Genomic DNA, 23071 nt, shown 5'->3' on the forward strand with positions numbered 1-23071 from the left:
AAAAATAATTTGTGAGTTAATCAATTGAACCAATACAAAATGAAAAAGAAAAAATGGCCAGTTAGATGTGTAGAGGGCCCAATTGGACAATTTAAAAAAAAATTGTGAGTTAATCAATTGAACCAATACAAAATGAAAAAGAACAATTGCCAGAGTTAATAACTAAAGTGCAGCAGTGGTTGACATGCTAATGTTGTGGCTGTCACCATGTGTTAAAACAACAACAATGAGCTAAGACTTCTAATTTAATAAGACAATGATTACTTATAGCACTAGTTTATGGTATTATTGCAATATTTGAAGTTGCTAAGTACCAAATCTAGAACATTATCTATCCTATGCGTCTCTGCATCTATTATCTGCGTGAAACCACATGTATTCATTCTTGCCTGAAACACTACGATAAGTGGTTCGGACGGGGAAAGGGAATTTGTCTTTTTTTTTTTTTTTTTTTTTTTTTTTTTTTAAAGGGACCAGGGGGACCGTAGATGACTACATATTAATATGCCAGGGAGGAGGTGGATCACAATGGGAACATAATATCTCTTTAAGCGTGTGGTTGGAGCTCGGGCTAAGTCTGACAGCAGATTTTGAATTGAGAGCACACACCCCCGACCTTCTTGTAAGACATGCAACATGTGAACTCACCAAGCTCGGAGGAGAGGCATAAAATTTAATGGTAAAAGTTTGTTCAGTTTTAACCAGGTCTCACAAACAGCTATTATGTGAAGTGTGAGATCTCTTATAAAGGCCATTTACAAGCAAGGCTTTTGAGGAAAGTATTCACAAAGCCAAATTTCAACTGAGTAAGCTGATATCACACAATACAGTTCAATACAATTAGTAGGACCGTGATGCCTGGGTCCCAAATTGTTTTTCAGGATATTATAGACTCAACGGGATGGTAATGTAAGAATCTGGAAGCTATTTATAGGCATGTGAGCGCGAGTAATAGGGATGAGTATTGTGTCACTAAGTGGACTGATTGAGGAGGAATGGTTAAATCCCTTACATAGCGTCACCTCTGTACAAATGATGTCTATAGGGAATTCAGCAATAGATTATGGAACAGTGTGTGGATTGCCATGCTCTAACATGCAAAAAGTGCTTTGTGTGTTGTAATTGTTTAGCATAGTCCTAGTTAGCTCTAGCCTGTTACTCTAAATGGTCGAGTGTGGGAAGGCAAGGAAGGCTCAAACGCTAATCTACTGTATGTATCAAGAGTGGGTGAAGTAAGGAGAAGGCCATCCACCCTCTGTAGGCTGGGCCAGCCCCAGAAAGAAGGCCATCTATCCCCAAACCAGAATCTCTGATCTCTAAAAATACTAGCCAGTCTCCTGTTAAGTGAGAATGATCTGCTAAACCAGTCATAATTTCTTGCAGGCAGAGGGCCAGAGACAATCACTTGATGCAGACTCATCTTTCTAACAAGATTGGAGTCAAAGCAATGTATGTCTCTCCATGCTTAGACCATGTGCAGGTGTTGCACTAGTGGAGATCCACCTCCACTTCCATCGTGTCCAAAAATAAAAACACAGAACACAAAGCTTACGAGTGGCAAAAAGTAAAAATGAAAGAATCTATCAGGAGAAATAAAAAAGTTAATTCTCTCTCTCTCTCTCTCTCTTTCTCTCTCTCTATCTCTCTCTGTTCTGTTATTAAAGAACATTAAGGCTTGTATCATGTTTGTCAAAATGCTTTCTTTTTACGGAGCAAACTGTAACAAAAATAGATATTTACTATGCAAATATAAATACAGCGGACCCCTGGTTCACGACGTCCCTGCCGTACGTTATTTTCACCTTACGACGTGGACCGCGACTGTTTTTTTTTTTTTTTTTGTCCCCTCTACACCATTTTTTTCGCCTTATGACAACTTCTCCTCTCAAACATGACGGTCTGTGTGCGTTCGTGACTGGGAGTCGCTCCACGCTTGTACGTCTATACGCGCGTCATTACTTACGTCGCTAGAATTCTGTTTTGCTATTGGTCAGCATCACGACTCCCTAAGTCATAGTCACTAAATGCGGGTCTGCTATTGGTCGGTGTCACAGTCAAAATGGCGGCATGCTAAAGACTGGATTGCGTCTGAGTGCTTAAAATACCATATTTATTTTGCATTTTACTGCTCAATTCAAATCTGAATGGGTCCTGAGATTGCAATAATAATAAAAGTAATTACGCTGTATATTTATATATTTATATTATTGAAATATAAAAATAGGAATATTCATTATGTCATAATTAGAGTATTATGACTTTTGAAGACTTTTGCATTACAGGTGTCCAGGCTAAGCCAGTCAAAATTTTGAATGGAAACCCGACATGGGCTAAATTTGGCACCTATAGGGTGTACATCTCAACCTCGCGTTTGCAAGCATCTAGAAGGGATGACTGCCTGGCATATTAAAAGTCGTCATGTTTTGACATTCTGCACAAATATTTTAGCCTCCCTAGTGTTTTTTTTTTTTTTTTTTTTTTTTTGCTTTTCCTTTGATATCACAAAAAACATCAAAAAGTCGCAAATACCAACTTATATTTTTTATTTTTTTTTGTTAAATATATACTGTGATCAAAAAATTCTTTCCATATACAGTGGGCCCCCGTCTTACGACCTTAATCCGTTCAGCGGCTAGGCTCGTAACTCGAATTCGCCATATGACGGGCAATCCAAACCTATGTTAATTAGTGAATGCGTTCAACGCGTGCAAAAACCTTAGGAAAAAACATCACGACTTTATACACATATTAAAAATTTGTAACAATCTACTGTACAGTTAAATAACATAAATATACAAAGGAAAAATGACATTTACCTTTGGGGCGACGTGACTTGAGCTGTTGGTGGGTGGAGGCGGAGGGGAGCAGAGATAAACCCGCAGAATTTTTTTTCTCAAATGAGAACTTTTCTCAAATAAGAACGTATCACCGGCGAATTCCTTCTCTTTAATCCATAATAGAAGAAGCCTCTCCATTTTGTTGTTGACCGAGGTCCGTCGACTGGCAAGGAAAGTCATGCCCTTTAAAGACTTACTTGCTATAATAGCTTCCTTGTTCTTGAGAATTGTACCGATTGTCGAGCGGTTACGGCCATACTCACTAGCAAGGTTAACTATGTGTGCACCTCCGTTTAATTTATACTATCTCCTGCTTCGTTACTATTGTCATCATCCTCTTACTTCTTCCTTTACCACCACTTGCAATTTTAGAAGCCATGTCTAACAGATAAAAGTTTGCAAAGTCTTCACAACACACCGACCAGCTCGTGCAATTAAGCAAGATGAGGGCATTCGGCCAATAGCATATCGGCATCTCCGTGACTGCCTTAATCGACCAATAGCATATCGGCATTTCTGTGACATACGAGAAAAGTTGTTTTTGTTGATACAGCAAAGCGAAAAAAATAGTGCGGACACACTGACGGGCATGTTGGATGGTTCGTAAGACGAAAGGTTTTTGCGTAAGAGGGGGACAAAAAAACGCCGCAGTCCACGTCGTAAGATGAAAAATACGTAAAACAGGGGGTTCGTAAACCGGAGGCCCACTGTATTTTGGTCAAGAAAAAGTGATGTCAGAACCACAAAACAACATTTAATTCAGCCTGGTTCGTTAGAAGTGAAAGCAAGTGATGTCATGGATATGTTTCATTTATGGTGAAGACCACTCTCACCAGTATCCTGTGCTGGCATGTGTGGCCAAGTGCTACCTCTGTATTTGTGACTCATCTGTCCCATTTGAAAGAGTATTCTCACCAATGTTCCCTCTAATTTTCAATGTGTCTGAGCATTCGCACAAACTTCCTGAGCAGGCTTTGGACCAAGGTGAGCAACTTCAGACATGCACATAGTGAGTCGCCGTGTGCAAATCTGATGACGCTCCCAAAGTGACTTATATCATATAGCTCAAATTTTGTCATTAATGAGCAAGGAAGGATGGGGGGCTCTGAGTATATCCAGGGGCCTAGCTTCGGCCCTGGAACGAGCCAGCTGTGACTCGTGCTTTGATGACGCAGGGTAGCTCGGAACTCTTAGAATTCATGTGAACAGCGCGACCTGATGATATCCAAAAACTTTTAAACATATGTATGGACCAGTAATGTGCTTCTGGGACTGAGGTGACAACTACAAGCATCATCACGCACCAATACGGAAGAACTATGAATCTATTTTATTTTATTAAGTTGCCGAACAAATCACAACTATTTATGTTCGTTTTCAACAAGTTTTTTTTTTTTTTTTTAAACTCTTGAGCAATAAGTGTTTTAGACATCACACAACGGGCATCACACAATAACATGCCACTTTATGATAGCCATTTTCACAAGATGCTTCCGGGAACAATTTCTAAAGGGTAAAACTTATTTTTAAAATAAACATTACTCAATATATCACAATATGTCTTTGCTGTTTTGCAATATATCACAATACATTTTATATACATAATACCCAGCATTCGCCTGCACTAAACGCTAGCAGCGGCATCACACAATAACATGCCACTTTATGATATCCATTTTCACGAGATGCTTCCAGTAACAATTTATAAAGGGTAAAACTTATTTTTAATCCTACTTCCTGGCGCCTTCTTTTTTTCTCTTGCCCTCCCTTCCCCTTGGGGTCCTTAGCTATCAGTCATCCGAGGATGTCTTTCCAGCCTCGCCCAGGCTCACCTCCTTCCCAAGCACCAGCGGTTCACCTGCAAGCCTCGCTGCCACCATGAACGCTGTATCTACAATGTCAGAATCCTCCCACTGACGTTGCTTACAAGCACCCGCCATGTAGGCGGGCTGTCCTGATATATAACTTTTGTTTTAGCCTTTTGCAATGAGACTGCTATCGCTAATGTCTCTTTCCTGTCAGTCATCGTCATCTGTTTTTCTACAGGTACGAAGAGTCATTTGGGGAAGAGGCGCTAGCTAAAGATACCTCATCAGAATTACTGAAGAAGGACCAATAGCATTCTCTGACAACCCTTCCCTCACAAACACCCACATTTTGCCAGGCTCTGCTCACGACATCCTCCCCTCCTCCCACATTTCCCACAGTATGACTTGTCAATTCTGCACCTTTATTGTCTGCAAGGGTTCGGAATCCAGGAACCCTCTTCCGCCAATAAACTGCAAGAATGAGCAGATGGGGCCACGGGCCTTTCACAAGTGATTGTCATCATGACATGCTGGGTAGAGGCGAGGAAAATTACTTTTAATAAATTTGAGTTAGAAAATTAAATCAGAATTTAAAACATCTTTTTAGTGGTTCGAGAGTGGTGATACACAGCATTCATACACAGTTGTGATGTGTGCCTTTTACACCTTTGACTATAGTAATTATCGTTACTAAATAAAGGCTTGGTTGAACCGGCTCCCAACCACAATATTGTCACGTAATTACAAAATTGCTTTCAAAGGGCTGTTCTGGCAATTTGTGTAAAATCTTTAATTTTGATAATGAAACCCTTGCCCTCATCTGTGCTCTTGTTGATGACATATTCAAGGTTGAATATCTTCACGTTTGTTTGTTTTTTTAAGGATTATATTAGTTATAATTGGGCAGTATACTCTGAGATAAGAGTTCAGAGGTTACATGAATATTTCACATTAAAAACTAATTTCAGAGACATGTTTTTGTGTCGTTTGGTGGCTTATGCTCCAATTGGTTAGGAAAGTGAAGTGTGTATGATTTGGAATGTTGCATTGGCTCTCATTGTCTGCTTGATTTTCCTCAAGTTTTACATTTTCTGTTTATGCTTCATTTGCCACATCTTCCTTTTCTAACTTAATGTTAATTAGAAAAATATGTGAAAATGTATCTTGCGTGTTGTACAGCTCACTTTGGGTGAGGACTGCATGTGATTTTTTTTTTGTGGGGGGGTGGGGCTTGCTCGTGTATCATTAAGCAGAACTTTGAGGACTCACATATTTGTGTGCCTTACCTACTGACGTTCATTAATTTACTGTAAATTGTAGTCAGTTGATCATCTATTTAACAGACATGCTAGATTCGCCTGTTAACAAATATGTTCCAGATCCATTACTTGCCCAATTGTGGGTCTTTTATGACTGGAAAGTGTCGCACAATATACTTACCATGATAAATCATTAATTCAAGTAGAACTCCTGGTATTGCCTGTTAAACGCTTTCTTTTTCATCAAAGTTTTAGCCTGTTCTTGTGTCTCTTCACTGGACCTTCCCCTTCCCAAAGAAAATGTGCGTAAAGTCATGGCGTGCAAGTAACTCAAACCAGGATATCTGGTCAGTTTTCAGAATATTGGGTTTTTCAAAATAAAATATCCAACTCAGATAATACATAAAATGGAAATAGTGAACCCTCGCTACTTCGTGGTTCGAACATCACAGATTCATTGCGCTGGATTTTTTTTCATTACGCAGATTCACAACTTTTGAGATTTTTTTTTAATTACAGTACTGTACTACGTATATTGCAGCGAGACATGCTGTGAAGGTTTCTTGCATGCCAGACAGACGAGATGACTATAAAGGCACCTGCCACTGACATCGCACTACTTCAGTACACATATTTGCTTAAATCTTAAATTATTATACCTTATACACTGTACAGTAAGTGAACAGTTCCCCCTTTCCTTTGAAGTCTCGCGCAGCTGTGGTCATATTAGCGTTGAATTAAAGTTAAATCTGTACATGATTACAATGGAGAGTTTACACTTTAAATACCATTTTATAAGAGAAATCGAGGTAAGAGATTTGGTCTGGTGAATGTCTTCTCCATTGTGCGTCTGCCTCGACAATGTGTGTACCTTTGCTGTGGGTGCGCGTCCTGACTGACACGACACGTCCCTTTACAAAATAAAATGTGATGCAAGAACAAAGTTTATCCCACGAAACAGGAGTAAAAAGGGGCAGAACAATAATATGATACTTTACAATACAGTGTGAATTGAGTAATCTATTTTATTATTTTTTTTTTAGTTATTTGTATGGTGTTCTGACTTACACTAAAATTTGGTTTACACCGCGTCTTAAGAATGAATCCATGTTGTGAGTCAATGACCCTGTATATAAAAAAGAAAACAATTTTAAAAGCTGTTCTAAGCAGCGTTTTATATTGAATACTGGTCCCCGTCGGGTGTAAAAACCAGCATTCCAAACGTTGTCTGCCTTTGAATTGAACGTCAATTGCCGCTTGGCGTAAAACATTTTTTAAAAAAAAGCCTTCTAAACATTTAAGAACAAAATATAACGGCTTTTGTTTCCAACTTCAAACAAATATACAGAACATGTTGGCATGGTGTTGAATGTAGTATGCCAAGTAGCCAAGTCTAAAGTGTACAAAGAATAAATGAAGAAACGATACAAACAAGCCACATTAAAATAAATCAATGGAATTAGAAAGCTGAACAAAAATATTCAAATAAGGGCCGGGGGGCTAGGGGTTGTCGAAAATGCTAAGGTCCTCCACCAACCCACACATTTTTACATCGATTTTATTCATAAATTTTTAAGATTTAAAGTGTTAACATAATTCTTTATGAAAACTAATGAAATTAGTTCAGGATAGTATCATGGATAGGGAAAAGATTTTTTCTTTCTCTTACTTTTTTAAGGTGCAATTTTATTCCACACGCCTTTGAAAAAAAAATTGTGTTGAAAGTTTCAGGGATTTGGTCATTTTTTTTCATAAAAATTGTCATATAATCAGCAAGTTGGCTAATAACCAGCCGTCTGCCAAGCACTGTCGGTTTTTCATAGTTTGTAGTTTAAATAAGAATTGATATTTCTGCTGCTGCAATAAAAAGTAAGGGAGATTTAGGGCATCCTTCTTTTATACCTTTGATAATTGAGAATTTGAAACATTTAACCAACAATTGTAGTAAAAGTATTCACAAATGTGTATTTCAATTCACAAATGGGTATTTCAATCCAGAAATATGTAACCAGTCACGCATGTGCAACGAGAACCACAAATGGCTGACAGAAGTCACAAAAGCTTAACGAGATTCACAAATGCGCAACAGAAATCACAAATGTGTAACGGGTCATAAATGCGCAAAAGAAATCCACAAATATGCAATAAAAATCCAAAAATGCGCGGCTGAAGTCACAAATGCGTTATCAAAGTCAAAATGAGTACGTTAAATTTTGTAAATAAACACATAGTTGAAAGCGTACACAGCTCTGCAATTTAGGCGATTTGCGAACACTTGTGCTCCTGGATTGGCTGGAGTCGTATGGCGTTTATTTGTGCCACAATTGCAAGCGCGCGAAAAAAAAGTATTGAGCGCGCAATGATGAGCGCTTGAACGAGCGCCGAAGGATTTGGAGCACAGAAGAAGTTGCTCGATCAAAATTCCTTTTTGCTCGCTCCTGATAGCCCTGCCTCCCTCGCTCAACATCTCGCTGGAAAGGGCAAACGAGAGTGCGTCAACACGGACTTGGGCAGGAGAAGGTGGACTTTACTTTTAGTAATATTATTACTGTATCGTATCATTTGACAGAACTACCTTGTTAGTTTTTGTACTTTAATGACATAAGCCAAAGTCGATGTAATGCAACCTCGTTTGCTCGTCCAGTGAACACAGTAAGCAATCTCATTTGATACGGGGCTGCCGCAGGACTGTAGCAGAAGTCACATGTACAATCCAGAGGCCAAGTGGTCGCAGCTCGCCTAATTACAGAGCTATATACGCATTCCATTCAACTGTGTTTTCATACAAGAATCAACATACACTTTTTGACTGTCATTACGCATGTGTGACTTCAGCCGAACATTTGTGGATTTTAAGTGTGTTTCTGTTGCGCATTTATGACTCGTTATGTAATTGTGATTTTTTGTTGTTGTTGTGTATTAGTGGATTTTTGTTGCGCATTTGTAAATCCAGTTACACTTTTGTGACTTCAGTCACTCATTTGTGGTTCTCGTTGCACTTTTGTGGATTTCGTTGCACATTCGTGACTGTCGTTACACATTTGTGGAATGAAATATGCATATGTGAATACGATTGCTATATTTCTGACCCCATAATGTACCCAGCGGTAGAATGACTGTACTGTTTATGTCCTGATAAATTTATAATTATGTTTTTGTTTATTTATTACCAAAACAAATAATTCTAATGTCCCAAATATAAAGTTATGTTCACTTGTGTCAAATGCTTTGAAAAAATCCAGAAATAAAATAAACCCCTCATCCTCAATTTGATAATTATATTCCAATTAATAAAGTGCCAAATCGTAAATGACCGTCCTTTTATAAATCCAGGTTGTGTGTCTGAGATCATTTGAGTAATGCCAGATTTCTATCTGTTTTGCCTTCTAAACATGTCGGGTGCTGTTTTAAACACGCGGTTCGGTATGACCACACTCACTTGCCATATTTGTCGCGTGTGAATGACGCCACGTGGTCGCCATCTTAGGTGCTCGGAAGACCGCAGAATGTTAATTTGTGTACGGCAACGCTCGTCCAAATTCGCCAATGTTCATGCGGTCTACGAAGGCTACTTAAGGAAGAGCATTCGAGGATTTTTTGTGACCCAGCCTGATAATTATCTTAAGAACCCAGCCTATGGCATTGGACAACGCCTATGAGCGACGTGTATACAGTACTTCCATGAAGACCGTAGGGTGTAGTGTGGCTATAGAAATTGAGGCTAAAACTAGTGCTATTATTGTTCTTTCGGTGAGGCGTGAACTGAACCCCCGACAGAACTAGCCTATTACCGGGTCTTTTACCTTCTGTTTTCTCGACCATGGGGGAGGCTGACGTGACACAAAACCAGGCTGACGAAAAACCCCCGGACGCAGCCCTGATACCCGGTGAGTATGGAAAGAGATTTGTGTCAAATTTGTTTTTGCGGGCATAACATACACTGGCCCCTAGGTGTTCATAGTGTCGTATCGTGGGTAAATGAAATGCAGTCGGTTTAAAGCAAGCTACGTTTTATATCGAACAGTTTACGTGAAGTAGTAGTGCACTTGTTCACTACTGTCAAATTCGCCCACATCAGCATAACAACATCCGGTCTGGCGCTCATCCTGTTACGTCTTTCAGAGTAAAAGCATGACAGCTACTACCACACATGGAGGCGATACAGTGATCCCCCTACTTCGCGGTTCGCGAAGTCGGGTATCAGTTCCTAGATTTCTATGTACGCCCCAATATAGCCGCAGTAACCAACAACAATCCTTTTTTTTTGTATTTTTTGCGTATTTTATTTATTTTCTCCTATTATTTAACATTACATTATCCTTAATAACGTTATTGTGTATTCATTAAATAACTAATCTTACTTAGTTTGTTGAGAATTTGTTCTCAGGATTGGTTATCTGCCCCAAGACTCCGGTGAAAGAGTACACAAGTCATCATGTTGAACATTTATTTTGGCTCATGTATGGCGTATCATGTAGTATCTGTTGAATAATAAATCAACAACGTTAAAGTCAGTCAACTAACATATAAACACTTGCCGAACTTTAATTTATGAATTTACTGTATATTTAGCCGTCATTAGCGGGTTAGCAACAACTAACAACAACTACTAACTATAAAGTGCAACATCTACACAAACGAACACATAAACAGAATAAACACTCATCGCTTACTAAACATAGGCAGTAGTGTGCGTTATCAACATAAATGATAATAAATTAAAAATATGAGCTTACGTTGTCATTCACTACAGTAACGAGCCGAATGACGCACAGAGAACGTAAAATAGGAAACTGAAATGCAACGTGACCCTACAAATTAAAAGCACGCATTTCAAAATAAGATAAAAACTTCCCAAACTCTTAACGCTTGAAGAATTCCTAACATAGTTATTAACTAATATTACTTAGTTATTTGATGAATACAGTACTGTTTAATGTACTTTTCCTATTTTTCCTTTTTTTTTTTTCTTCAATTTTTTCCATTTTTGCGCATTTTTTAAATTATTTTTTTTTATTTTGAAATATTTTTTTAATTTTTCCTGGAAAAACCCGCGAGATACTGAGACCGGGACATCTGAGACCGCGAAGTAGGAGGGATTACTGTATATCTTTTTGGGGGTTCGGATGTAATGAGACACTCACTTTGAAATCAACAAAACTGAAATAATGGAGATGACACAAATATGAACTAAAGTTCTTTAATTTGAAGTCCCATCTGTTACACTGCTTTAATGCTTCAACAAGACTTCATCAAAGGCTACACCCACCTGTCCCTCGATTAGCCTGTAGTGTAGTTTCCCTGATCCTCGTTCTTCGCACCCCATTGCACGTTAAAGAACGAGGAAAATGCAACGATGAATGAGGAATCCACAGAGTAATGGGTGAAATAAAAGCAACAATACAAACCAACAACTATACATTGCAAGTCTAACACGTAAAAGAAAAACATGGAGGTGAAGCCTCAGGGGGAACAAGGAAATGCCTTGTGGCATCTGCCACAAGCATGCCACTGCCACAAAAAGAGCCAGCTCTTACTGCGTTACAGGCCCCCCCAAATGTGGTGGCCTAAAATCAACTTTTGAGGAGCATGGAGCTAGAATAGCTACATATAAAATACAGAAGCAGAGCCCTGTATCCAGATGCTCAAAGCGTCGCGCAATCTTCTGACATTACTTCCGGTCTATGTCAATCATCATTATGGTCCATACTTTTTCCGGTTTGTCTTAATCGTTTTGCGCTTTGGCTTTTGATAATGTGTTTCCTAAAATGGTAATGTGTTTGGGCTTTTGGTAAGTTCTTTACTGAAATGGCAAGGTGTGTTGGTAATTTGTTTTGTCAAATGTTTATTTGTTGCGTCTTTGTTGTTATTTTGTTTAGTGAAATGTTAAAAGTCTTTCACAGTTTTTTAATTTAGTTTCCCATCGTATAACTATTATTAACTGCGACTTTTGCAATAATCCTACTGCACAAGAGTCACAAATGCGTGGAGAGATTTGCAAATGTGTATTTGGAGTCGCGATTGTGGCTCTGTAATTACTCATTCAGACCAACAAGGAACGTTAAAGTGCCACTAAAAATTAATTGGATACAGTTTTGTTGACCAGGCGATCAACGATGTTTGTTTTTCAATAAAAGAAGCAAGAATGCGTCATCTATTGACCCATGAGTAAGTACCAAATTATTTAACAGACTTTAAATTGGAAACCATGTAAAGATAAACTGAAAAGGAAATGTTAATTCAGCTATTTAACTGAAGCCTCAAGGTTTACATGGTACATGTTCAAGAGTTTAATTCACACGATCAACCTAAAATACTCAAAGAACACACAGACCATTCAAAGTTCATTTCAGACAGAGTGTATTCAGCATCTCTTTGAAATCCCCTTGTCTGTCACATCCATCATTGGATTTGTCTGGCGTGTAAGTACATTCAATCTCCAGGAGACCGTTTGAAAATAAGACAGCAACCTGTTTGGGAGGTTTTTGTGGGCCTATAGTTGGTCTAAATGAGTTACTAGGATCCACACATTTGTCTTTGAGAATACATTTCCAAATCATTGCACACATTTGTAACTCTGTACGGCAGAACTCGCAAAATTCTAATGTAAGAATGCAGTGAATCAGGAGGTGTTTCAGTGTTTACAGATCACCGTAATTATAGATGTATGCACATATTCAACCATGTGTTCACACAAACAGATCAACGTACACATTTGCAGATTTACCTCACATGTGTAACTCATTTGCCATTTGTGGATTCTCGTTGCACATCTGTGACTCCAGCTGTATATTTTTTCATTCTTGTTACACGGTGACATCAACTGTGCATTTGAGGATTCGCAGTTCTGACTGAGGTTACGGGTTCTTTTTACATATTTGTGGAGTGAAACACTAATTTTTAAATACTTTGCTACAATAATGCCTCAATAAAGTAAGCTCGCTGTCAAAAAGATGTACGTGTGATTAACAATTCAGATCAGTTGCAGTAATACTTTGTGTTTGTCATGTTTCTTGTAAATATGAATCAAATTTTGAGTGAATTATTTTTTGTGACAATGAATCAAATGTTTGTAGGTTTGAATTCTTTTGACTAACAATCTAAAACCTGTGAGTACAACTCTTTTCAAAATACAACCTTCACTTCTACGACGATGAAGCTTCACTACACATGACCACGTCTTTGCACAAACCTTTCCTGTGGATTGCCACCTGTTGCTATGACTACAAATCTCTTCCGTGGATTGACTTTGGTAAAAGCACAATATGCGAATTGAGATGACATCACATTAAGCAATTCATGGAGAAAGTGATCTAGCTGCTAGTCCTCCACCTGTGCAGGTGATAACAATAGAACAAAGATGACGGATGCCACTAGTGTGCAATACAGAGTTAAAAGCAGCTCATAACTTCAATGTTAAGGATAATGCACTATATGTACATTTTTAGTGATGGCCAAATTAAGCTTTTGTGAACTTGAAACAAAACCGTCTGGGCCAACACTTCAAAAATTGGTTCATTTTTTGAAGTTTCTGTAAGAAAAACCTTTGATGCATACAGGAAAGTGGCGATTGTTCTCTTGATCGATCTTGAGCATTGAATTTGGTGGGACAGAGTGTAACTTTTGTTGTCAAAAATTCATTTGTCTGCTGATCTGCATACGCAGAATTGACATTTCACAACCAGAATACCCACAAATGATAAGTCATGACAAATAATTGCACAAAAATGAAAACACATGCAAATCTCGCATGTATTTATAAATCTCAAAAACACGTGCAAATCGCAAAAAAATGTTTAGGGACCTGAAAAACAGGTGCAAATCAGTGCAAGTATGACCTCTCTCGCTGATCTCTTGACAAAACAGCATGACGTTTGTGTCAAAACTGATCTACAAATTCACATTTAATAATTAGTTACCAGAGTACAAACCCACAAATAAATCATGATAAATGTGCACGAAAAAATGCAAATTTCACATTTTTTGTGAGTGCCACAAACACGTAGAAACTGAGTTTGTTTATGCATCTGAAAAACATGCGTGCAAATAATTTTGACACTGTCTACCCTTAGGTGAGGAGTCGGTGGTTTGGAGCCATGAGGTGGAGGTGTGCCTCTTCCACGCCATGATTGGACACAAGCCTGTTGGTGAGACTAAACACTTGTAGCTTAATGTTAGGTTCACCAAATAGACACTTGTAGAATTCAGTTGTTCACAAAGAAAGAGTGAAGGCAAGTATCAGCTCATGCATGAGGAGCACGAGTCAGGACCACAGAAGCTGCAGTGCTGCCGTGTTCTGAGGTCCTTCCCTCTCATCCCCTCACTTTATTATCTTAGAGGTCCCTAGGTTACATGAAGGTTCCAACCCTAAAAGGTAAAAATGCATGGGGGAGCGATATGTGTTGCCGGAACCCAAAGCTTTGAAATACACATTTGTGAAAGATAAGCGCTTTTAAGTGTGGCACAACATAATAAGCAGCAACATGTTCCAGTAAATCGAACACTCTGGTCCACAGCACTTCCTCAAATGGCTTCCTCTTTCAGAGGAGTCTTCAGGTGGCTCTGGGCACTGGATGTGAGGCTGTTTCTCAACAGCGCTGGTGATGACTGCCCTCTGAAAAGACCTCGACAACCTTTATTACTAACACAACCCATAACGTATATGAAATATATGAAACATGTAACTACCACAAGTCTAATGGTCTTAAAAGGTGTCAAATGTATAATCACCATATGAATCAACAAACACAATAAATCATATCAATAGATCAATAACAAATGACTAACATATGTGAAAGGCGTGATTGATTAACACATGATTAAGTTGACTAGTTGTTATTGATTACCATAACATCGATTAACATGTTATTATTGATTGACATACCATCGATTAATTGAAATGATTAAAGAAGTGGCTAATGTATTTCTCCAACAATTCACTCCTTTTGATTCCACATTTGCCACCACAAAACATGAACTATGGAACCTCCTGCCGGGCTTTTCCACTGCATCATTATGTGAAGGCAAATCCGGGTCCACGGGGCACATGTCTTCATACAGATGAGGAAGCACAAAACTGTAGTCCTCCTCACCACCCAGAGCAGGAACACTCTCACCGCCATTTCTCCAACACTTAATTTCAACAGCTTTTCTTTTCTTTTCTTTTCAGTTCTCTTTTTAAAATGAATCACAATACAGATATTATATATTATTCCAAATTATAATATTTTTACGTGCTGATTTTATAGGCAGTGTGATATTGACTAAGTATAAAAATCAAAGCGCAAAAATCCCTACAAATTCGACCCCATTGTTGACTTTATTGAATTTTAAATTTCACCTTTTACCGTCCCAAAACCATTCTTGCGCTCCATCAGGTCATAGGAAATGGAATGGCCGTTATATTTAAATCTGTGTGCTGCAGCTGCAAAAAATCTATGTAATGGTAATTCTCTCTTTTATGGTAACAAATAAGTACCCTTTCCACCAAAGTCCTCTAAGCAGTCCGCTAAGGAGTCGCTAAGCATGCTAATCCCAAATGCGAAATGACCAAAATAGTGCCTTCAGTAGACTTTCCACAGAACTGTGGCGAGAACCGTGTTTGGGCAGCAAACCAATAATGGCTTTGAACAGCATATATGTGACACTGTTCATTCGTACAGCCGAACTCCTCTACAAAGAAATTATGTCTACAGTCAGAAATGTTTCACAACGGGGCTTTTCACTATAGCAAATTCGCCGGTACAAACACCTTTAGGATCCGGCTTAACAGGACTACGGTGACCTCAATACAGTAAACAACTCCTGGCGAGCACACATGCTGGGGGGAGATGAGAAGTCAAAAAAAAAAGCTTGGAAGAATTGAATCGTTTGAATCTACGAGGATTCGCTACCTCTGTTCTGGAGTTGTATTGTTTGTACGCTGTAGGCTCCATTTACTGCCATTTATAGTATGGGAGACTTCCGGCTGACTGTGGAGGTTATAAATATAAATGTTATAAATGAGAACCGACATCCACCATTTCAGTGTCATTTATAACTTGATAATGCCAATCAGTGAACATGATTGCTAATTGTACTCTCATCCCCTGCTTAAACATGATGGTGTATTATAGCCTCGGGTTAAACCCCTGTTTGAATTGTAGTATTACTATAGAACCACAGACAAGGTGTTTCCTTTGAGTGTAAGTACAAAAACTAAAAAATACAAAAAAAAAGAATTAGTAAAAGTACAGACAGAAGTAGAACAGCTCCTGATGATTGATGGACCAGAGAAAAAGTCAAATGTCACCCTCTAGTGGTGGAAAGTTGGGCAGAAATACACCTGCGGACAGACGAACCTTGATTACAATTTTGAATGGCTTGAAAAAAACGATGACGGAAAGGGGGCGGGGTTCTGACCAATGTCAGTTCAGCAAAAAAAATGTAAGTTGCCCACCTCTGCATTTACCAATGCCTTCTGCTTGGTAGTAATAGTGTGTGCGTTGTGTGCAGGAGTGAACCGTCATTTCCACATGATCTGCATTCGAGACAAGTTTAGTCAAAACATCGGGCGCCAGATCTCCTCTTCTGTCATTTGGGATCATCTGGGAAGCATGTATGACATGCAAGCGTTGGTGAGTTACTGGTGGTCCACAAATGCATAATCACAAACACACACAAACACTGCTACTTGAAAGAAACCTAAGCATAGCTAAGCTTTTAATTTTACTTGAGCAGTTGTTGACAGGGATATTACTATTGAGCGTCTCCATCACTGGTCTCGGTAGTACTTGCAACAGATTTAATAGATTATTCTTTCTAATGCTGTGTTCACACCAAGTGCAAACGAGTCGAAAAAGCAGACAGTTTTGTGTTGTAGTCTATGTAGTTCGCGCGAAGGAGCACCGGGTGACGTGCATGTAGTAACAAGAGACACCACATGAAATTCCGCTAATTTTGCCTGTCACAAGAAGTTACAAAATTTTGGCCATAACTGGTATGTGCAGCATTACTGTGCCAAGATAGCAATAGTGCAGCATTGACAGCACAGTATTTAGCACAGTATACGCCACTTGATTGCGACATTGAAACTATTTTTTCTGTCGGACGAGTATCGCCACAAAGCGAGGGACACTCAATTAAAATTTTTTTTAAAAAAGAACAATAAAGATGCTGTAGGAAAAAGCACTGGCTCTGCTACATCCCAGAAAAGTGAAAGTTCTCAGCGGCTCTCCTTTCCTGATCCAATGTAAAGTGCACAACAAGTTCACATGCCGCCTCTCGCGCGCCTATGTGAACAAGCAGAACACCCGGCGAACGAAAGCCTACCGAATGAGCGTAGCGACTCATTTTTTCGTGTTTGTGAATGTATCACAAGATGAGATAAAATTAAATTAAATTTTAGTCTCTGACACACAGCTGCATTAGAACAGCATGATTCTAGATGCTAGCTGTCAACCTAACATATATAAAATGGAGTAATTAACTCGCTTTTTCTTAGCCGTCTTAAAGAGCGATTGAACATGGTATGAGAATTGCAATGTCCAGACTTCCCTCTCCCTGGCCACTTCATCCAGCTCTTCCAGGGGGATACTAGGCGTTCCGAAGCCAGTCGAGAGACATATTCTCTCCTATGTGTCCTGGGTGGTTCCCTGGGATTTCTCCCAGTGGTACTTGCCCGGGACACCTCACCCCAGGAAAGCATCCGGGAGGTATTGTGACCAGATGCCCGAACCTCCTCAACTGGCTACTCTCGAGGAGTAGAATTAGAGGCTTGACACTGAGACCCTCCTGGATGACTGAGCTTCTCACCCTATTGCTGAGGGGAGCCCGGAAACCCTGTGGAGGAAACTCATTTCAGCCGCTTGTATCTGGGATTTTATTCTTTTGGTCGCAACCCACAGCTGGTGACCATAGGTGAGGGCAGGAACATAGATCAACCGGTAAGTAGAGAAAGTCTCCTTTCGACTCAGCTCTTTATTTACCACGACAGACTGGTATAGAGTCCGCATTATAGCAGATGCTGCACCAATCTGCCTGTCGATCTCTGTTCCATTCGACCCATGTTCAATTTTACCCTCATTCGTGAACAAGACCCTATGATCCTTGATCTTATTCTTTTGGTCACGACCCACTGCTGGTGACCATAGGTGAGGGCGGGAACGAAGATCAACCGGGAAATAGAGAGCTTCGTCTTTCGGCTCAGCTCTTTCTTTACCACGACAGACCAGTACAGAGTCCGCATTACAGCAGATGCTGCACCGATCTGCCTGTCGATTTCTGATCCATTCTACTCTTCCGTGAACAAGACCCCAAGATACTTGAACTCCGTTTGGGGCAGTACCTCATCCCCAACCCAGAGAGGGTACGCCACCCTTTTCAGACTGAGGACCATGATTTTGGATCTGGAGGTGCTGATCTTCATCCCAGCTGCTTCACACTCGGCTGCCAACCGCTCCAATGAGAGTTGGAGGTCAGGGCCAGAAAAAGCCAACAGCACCACATCATCCGCAAAAAACAGCGATGCAATGCTAATTAACCAGACCCCCTCAACGCCTTCTCCCAAGTCCACAAACATGTAGACTGGATGGGCAAACTCCCGTGCACCCTCGAGGATCCTGCCAAGGGTGTAGAGCTGGTTTACTGTTCCAGAGGGAAGTCTGAACTCCCCTGCTGAGGCTGCTGGCCCTGCGGCCCGACCCGAAATAAGCGGAAGATAATGGATGGATGGAATGCAATGTGTTGATGTTGGTAGCAACTTTGTGATGACAATAAAAATGGGAGTAAGACCAGCTGAAATGTTGCGAAAACAAGTCAAGCTAACAGTATGTTATCCGGTAAGCTTTATTTTTAAGTTAGCCTTTTTGTTCCGTTACAATTAATGGAACCACTGAAGTTTAAGCCGTTTTTCCTTTTGTGAAAATTTCTGATGCTCTGCATGATGTGTTTGCAGCACGAGTCGGAGATTTTGCCTTTTCCAAACTCTGAGAAGAGTTTCTTTCTGCCTGATGACATTATCCAGGAAGTGAAGGAAGGTCCGAGCTAATTGGTCAACTTGACTTTTATTCATTGCGTGATTGCAATATTTTGCCTATCAACCTTCATCCTTCTCTTCAGGTAAGCTATGTATGGAGGAGGAGCTTAAGGAGGAGCTGGGGTCGGAGCAAGAGCAGCCCGCAGTGCACGATGAAGGTACAAGACGTTTGACGGAACACACTCGTTGATATACAGTTAATCTTTCATCACCTTCTTTCAGGAAGTAACTCCTCGCCAAAGATAACGGAGCGGACAAGCAGTGGCCGTGATAAGGAGAAGGGTGGCGATGCTGCAGCAGTAGTTGGAGGAGCAGGTGGGAAGGAAGCAGAGAAGAGGAAGAGGAGTCGTGGCACAGACAAACTCCTGTCATCATCAAACCCCGTCAGTCCTGGAGGAGCCAAGCGAAGACGCACATGACCACCATCACATGAGTAAAGTAGTGTGTGTCTTTTATATTTCAGTTGGTTTTAAAGTTCTATTAGCTGACTGGAATTACAAGACCGTAGCACTGCGTGCATAGACAATGGACACTTAGCAACAGTATAGTGTTTTTATTTTTGTTTGTTCTTTTGTTTTTCAGCAGAAGACATCCTGATTTTCTGTAACTTTATCATTGTGCCTAGCATGCTAAATTTGTTTACCAGCCGAGCCTTAGCTTCTAGATAAGAGAATAATGTATTTCTTTGCTGTTTTTATGTGTTGACGATGATTTTGCTCATCAATAAATGTCAAACACATTCATAATCCTTTTTTATTTTATTTTCTTCAAGTCAATGTTACAATAATTTCATGCATATGTTACATTTCATTAGAAAAAATATACAGATACAGTGTTGAGATTTCTTTATCAGAACTGTGGATCTGAGAGAGAGTGATGTGACAAGCAAAAGCAGTTGAAGGGAACGAGCTGGGGGTTGAGCAGATGAGGTCATTCGTATGGTGGAAGCGGTAATTCTGATGGTACGATTAAGGATAATGTTTTTTGTGCATACAACAATGTTTTATATTAACCTAAGAAATCTAGGCAAGTTATTTATTTCCAACGGTCCGGTGGAGGTCTTTGCTCCTCCTCCTGCCTCCATCCAACAGTCTGTCTGTTTTTCGAGAGCTTCCCTCTTGGTCGAAGAAGGCGGGAGTAGATTAGAATTCCTGCTCTCATTGGTTGGTTTCAAGAGGGAGGTTGGCACTTCTATTGGACATGCGACAGAGGTCAAGGAGAAAAGGAGTACAAAGGGCATCTTGGCTAACGATGCAATTGTGCATCCTGACAGTAGCTGGAGGCTTCCACCAGCGAAAACCAGGAGGAACAGTGGGTCAAGATTTTGGAAGCAAGGCAATCGATATCCATCCTGTCAAAAGGAAGCCCCATCATGAGCTGCTTTGGATTGAGACGCCAAGCCTTTTGTGGTGGCACCTCACAGGACAGGGAGTTTGCAAACTGATTCAGAGTGCCCAGGAGGAACACCAGCCACACACACTCTAGGCAAGTCCCAACCTAACCTGTGAGATGGCTTTTGGTGGCCAGCAGTGACCTGGCAGACCTGACCGTGCCCCGGTGGCCTGTGGAAAGCCAATGAGGTCTTGTCCAACCGAACAGGCACATGATGACCTCGCAGGAAAAAAAGGAAATTGATGTGTGCCAGACAAACTGCTAAGTAATGCAATCGCACATTTTCTCTCGCGACCAACTGGCTACTCTGCTGTAAATGTAGCATTCCTTCCCTGAAAATATCTTTCCACATTGCTCTTTTTGTTATTTGACAACTTCTCGCTACAGAGCAAACATTCAGGCAATCGTTCCGCATTGGCAACAAATGCAAATGATTCGGTTCAAGAAATGTTGAATCCTCTGTTCTCCTCAGTTATTTTTCTCTCTTTCCCTTTGGCCCATGGCTCATGACGTAATGCTGCATTCAGATGGAGCGCGTCGTTTACACTCTTCGCGAGGCGTTTTGTCGCGAGGTCAAGATGAAGTTCACTTTTCACGCAACAGTATCACGCAAGGGGAGTGAGCTTGCTGTGCACTTTACAGTGGATCCGGGAAGGAGAGCATTGCTGAGAACGTTCACTTTTCCAGGATATGTCAAAGCCAATATTTTCTCCGACAGCACCTTTATTATCCTGTTTTTACACCGCGCGTCCCTCGCTTTCACGGCAAGACTCGTCTGCCAAAAAAAAAAAAAAGTTTGAATGTCGCAATCAAGTGGCCAATACCGTCAGTGCTGTCAGTGCTGCTATGATTCGTTTCTGCCCCCTGCTTGAGACCTTGAACGTTCCCGAAGCTGATTGGCTGACGCGACACGCGACAAAAGTTCAATTTTTTAATTGAATTTTAATTGATTTTTTTTTATTTTCATAATCACGCACCACGCGTCGCTCCATCGCCTCCGTCGCGTTGCTCGACGCGTCATCGCGCGAACTCCATTGACTACAATACAAAACCGTATGCTCTTCGCGCTCCATCTGAACGCTGCATAATTCTTCGTTGACGGAAATTCCACACATTTTTACTGCATTGGAAAACGTTAAGAATGTTTCTGTCAAAACTTACAAAGAAGTTATGCCTCATGTCCAATATGGAAGAACTGTGTGTTGATTGCTTGGCTGTAAATAAAGGAATTCTAAAAAGAAATTGGAGTCAGATAACTAACTTGAGTTTATGTTGATTTAGAAATAAAATTCCAACATCAGTAAAACAATCAGCAGAGAGAAATCATTTTTTAAATCGGTTGCTTTTGCAACAACACATTCTGAAGCGTCTACCTGAGGGTAAGATCTCTTATTTTGAACATCTCAAATATCCTCTGTAATGATGGAAAGTCTTTACTTCCAATAACTTTCATGGCTGTTTGTTATGATTTTGGTTTTGAGCTGGAGAGACTAAGTCCCGAACCAAGCTCCTATGCCATACCTTATGATGCTAGCTAGCACAGCATCGTGAAAGGTGGTCATGACTCCGATGCTTACCCCAAAGAATCTAAGCCTTCAGAGAAAATGCAACCTTTTCTAGTTGTGAAACTAGTCCACATGGACGTTCCATTTTAGCATGTTGTCCATTTGGACTCCGAGGTACTTATATGAAGTTACCTGCACGATAGGAGTGCCCCCCAGGCCCCAGTGCCAACTAGTTCATGTGCGCACACACATTTAGGGTCGAAAATAATCTCTTTAGTTTTATCAGGATTTAAATTTAGGCAGCTGTTCTCAGACCACTCATTAAAATTTACAATGTCCTTAAGGTAGCTCATGTGGCTTTTATCTCCAGAGAGAAGACTAAGAATAACCGTATCATCTATTTAACAATGCAGTCATTTGGCAGTCTACTCCTGCAATCATTGGTATACTAAAAATCGTAAAAAGAAAAGGTGAACTTACATTCCCTTGTGGTACTCCCATGATACACCTTCTTGAACGAGAAAGAACATTAAATACTTTTACCTGTTGGGATCTGTTAGTTTGCAGCATAAAACCATCTGACAATAAAAGGGTTGACATTCATATTGATTAACCTTTTGACAAGTATTTGAGGGCATAGAGTGTCAAATGCCACACTGAAATCAGCGAAGAGAACAGGTGCATACGCTTTTGGTTCCTCTAAGTGTTTACTAATAAGATGAGTGATGTCGACAACAGCATCCTCAATGCAGTCCAGGCCTGTGCGCATTTTGTACTGGGTCAAGATTGAGGGTTCCATCCATCCATCCATTTTCCAGAGCCGCTGTAACCCATGTACCAGTTCCTATTGTCACATCCTGTGTACCTAATCCTCTGTCCTTGCTTGCAGATTGAAGAGCAGAACCACTGGCCGCACCCCTGCTCCTCATTCTAATCAGGACACTATTTAGGTGTGGTCAGAGCTAGAGGATCTTGCTGGATTATTGCTTTATGCAGCCTTCAGTGCCCATGCTAGTTTCTCGTTTCCTCGAGCCATAGTGTTACTCCCTCCGAATTTCTGTTGCTTCTTTTGCTATCTAACCCTAGCTGTTTTCCTGACAAGCTATTTGTGTTGGAACTTTGTATTCCTTGGCGACGTCCTCCTGCCGATTCCGCCCCCAAGTCTCGTGAGTTACGTGCCTTTTTGCAATGTCTCTTTTATTTGTACTTTAGAGCAGGGGTGGGCAACTCCAGGCCTCGGGGGCCGGTGTCCTGC

The 23071-nt window shown here is 40.4% G+C and overlaps 2 protein-coding genes across 4 annotated transcripts in view; both read left to right on the forward strand.

Annotated features, from left to right (window-relative positions):
- Positions 1–6663, forward strand: part of hm13 (histocompatibility (minor) 13) — a 23783-nt gene extending 17120 nt beyond the window's left edge. Inside the window, exons 11-12 of one of the 2 annotated variants that reach the window (XM_088405031.1) lie at positions 1–11; positions 4884–6663. The exon at positions 1–11 is cut by the window's left edge and continues 91 nt beyond it. In XM_088405031.1, the coding sequence (XP_088261157.1) occupies positions 1–11; positions 4884–4956 (84 nt within the window). In that variant the 3' untranslated portion in view covers positions 4957–6663. The remainder of the gene's footprint in view (positions 12–4883) is intronic. The other variant, XM_088405038.1, reaches the window with a different exon arrangement.
- A 2699-nt stretch (positions 6664–9362) lies between these two features.
- On the forward strand, positions 9363–21553 carry mrgbp (MRG/MORF4L binding protein). 2 transcript variants are annotated; one of them, XM_088408372.1, is made up of 6 exons: positions 9363–9791; positions 13977–14051; positions 16375–16520; positions 18839–18920; positions 19003–19077; positions 19142–21553. In XM_088408372.1, exons 1-6 carry the CDS (start codon positions 9725–9727, stop codon positions 19336–19338), a joined length of 642 nt encoding a protein of 213 aa, XP_088264498.1. In that variant the 5' UTR covers positions 9363–9724; the 3' UTR covers positions 19339–21553. The 2 variants fall into 2 exon arrangements, with proteins under 2 accessions (XP_088264498.1, XP_088264500.1); XM_088408374.1 differs by having other exon boundaries at positions 16399–16520.
- The last annotated feature ends 1518 nt before the right edge of the window (positions 21554–23071 follow it).

Source organism: Hippichthys cyanospilos, chromosome 2 (genome assembly GCF_059441005.1).
Source record: "Hippichthys cyanospilos isolate Australia breed blue-spotted pipefish chromosome 2, RoL_Hcya_1.0, whole genome shotgun sequence".
Classification (NCBI taxonomy): Eukaryota; Metazoa; Chordata; class Actinopteri; order Syngnathiformes; family Syngnathidae; genus Hippichthys; species Hippichthys cyanospilos.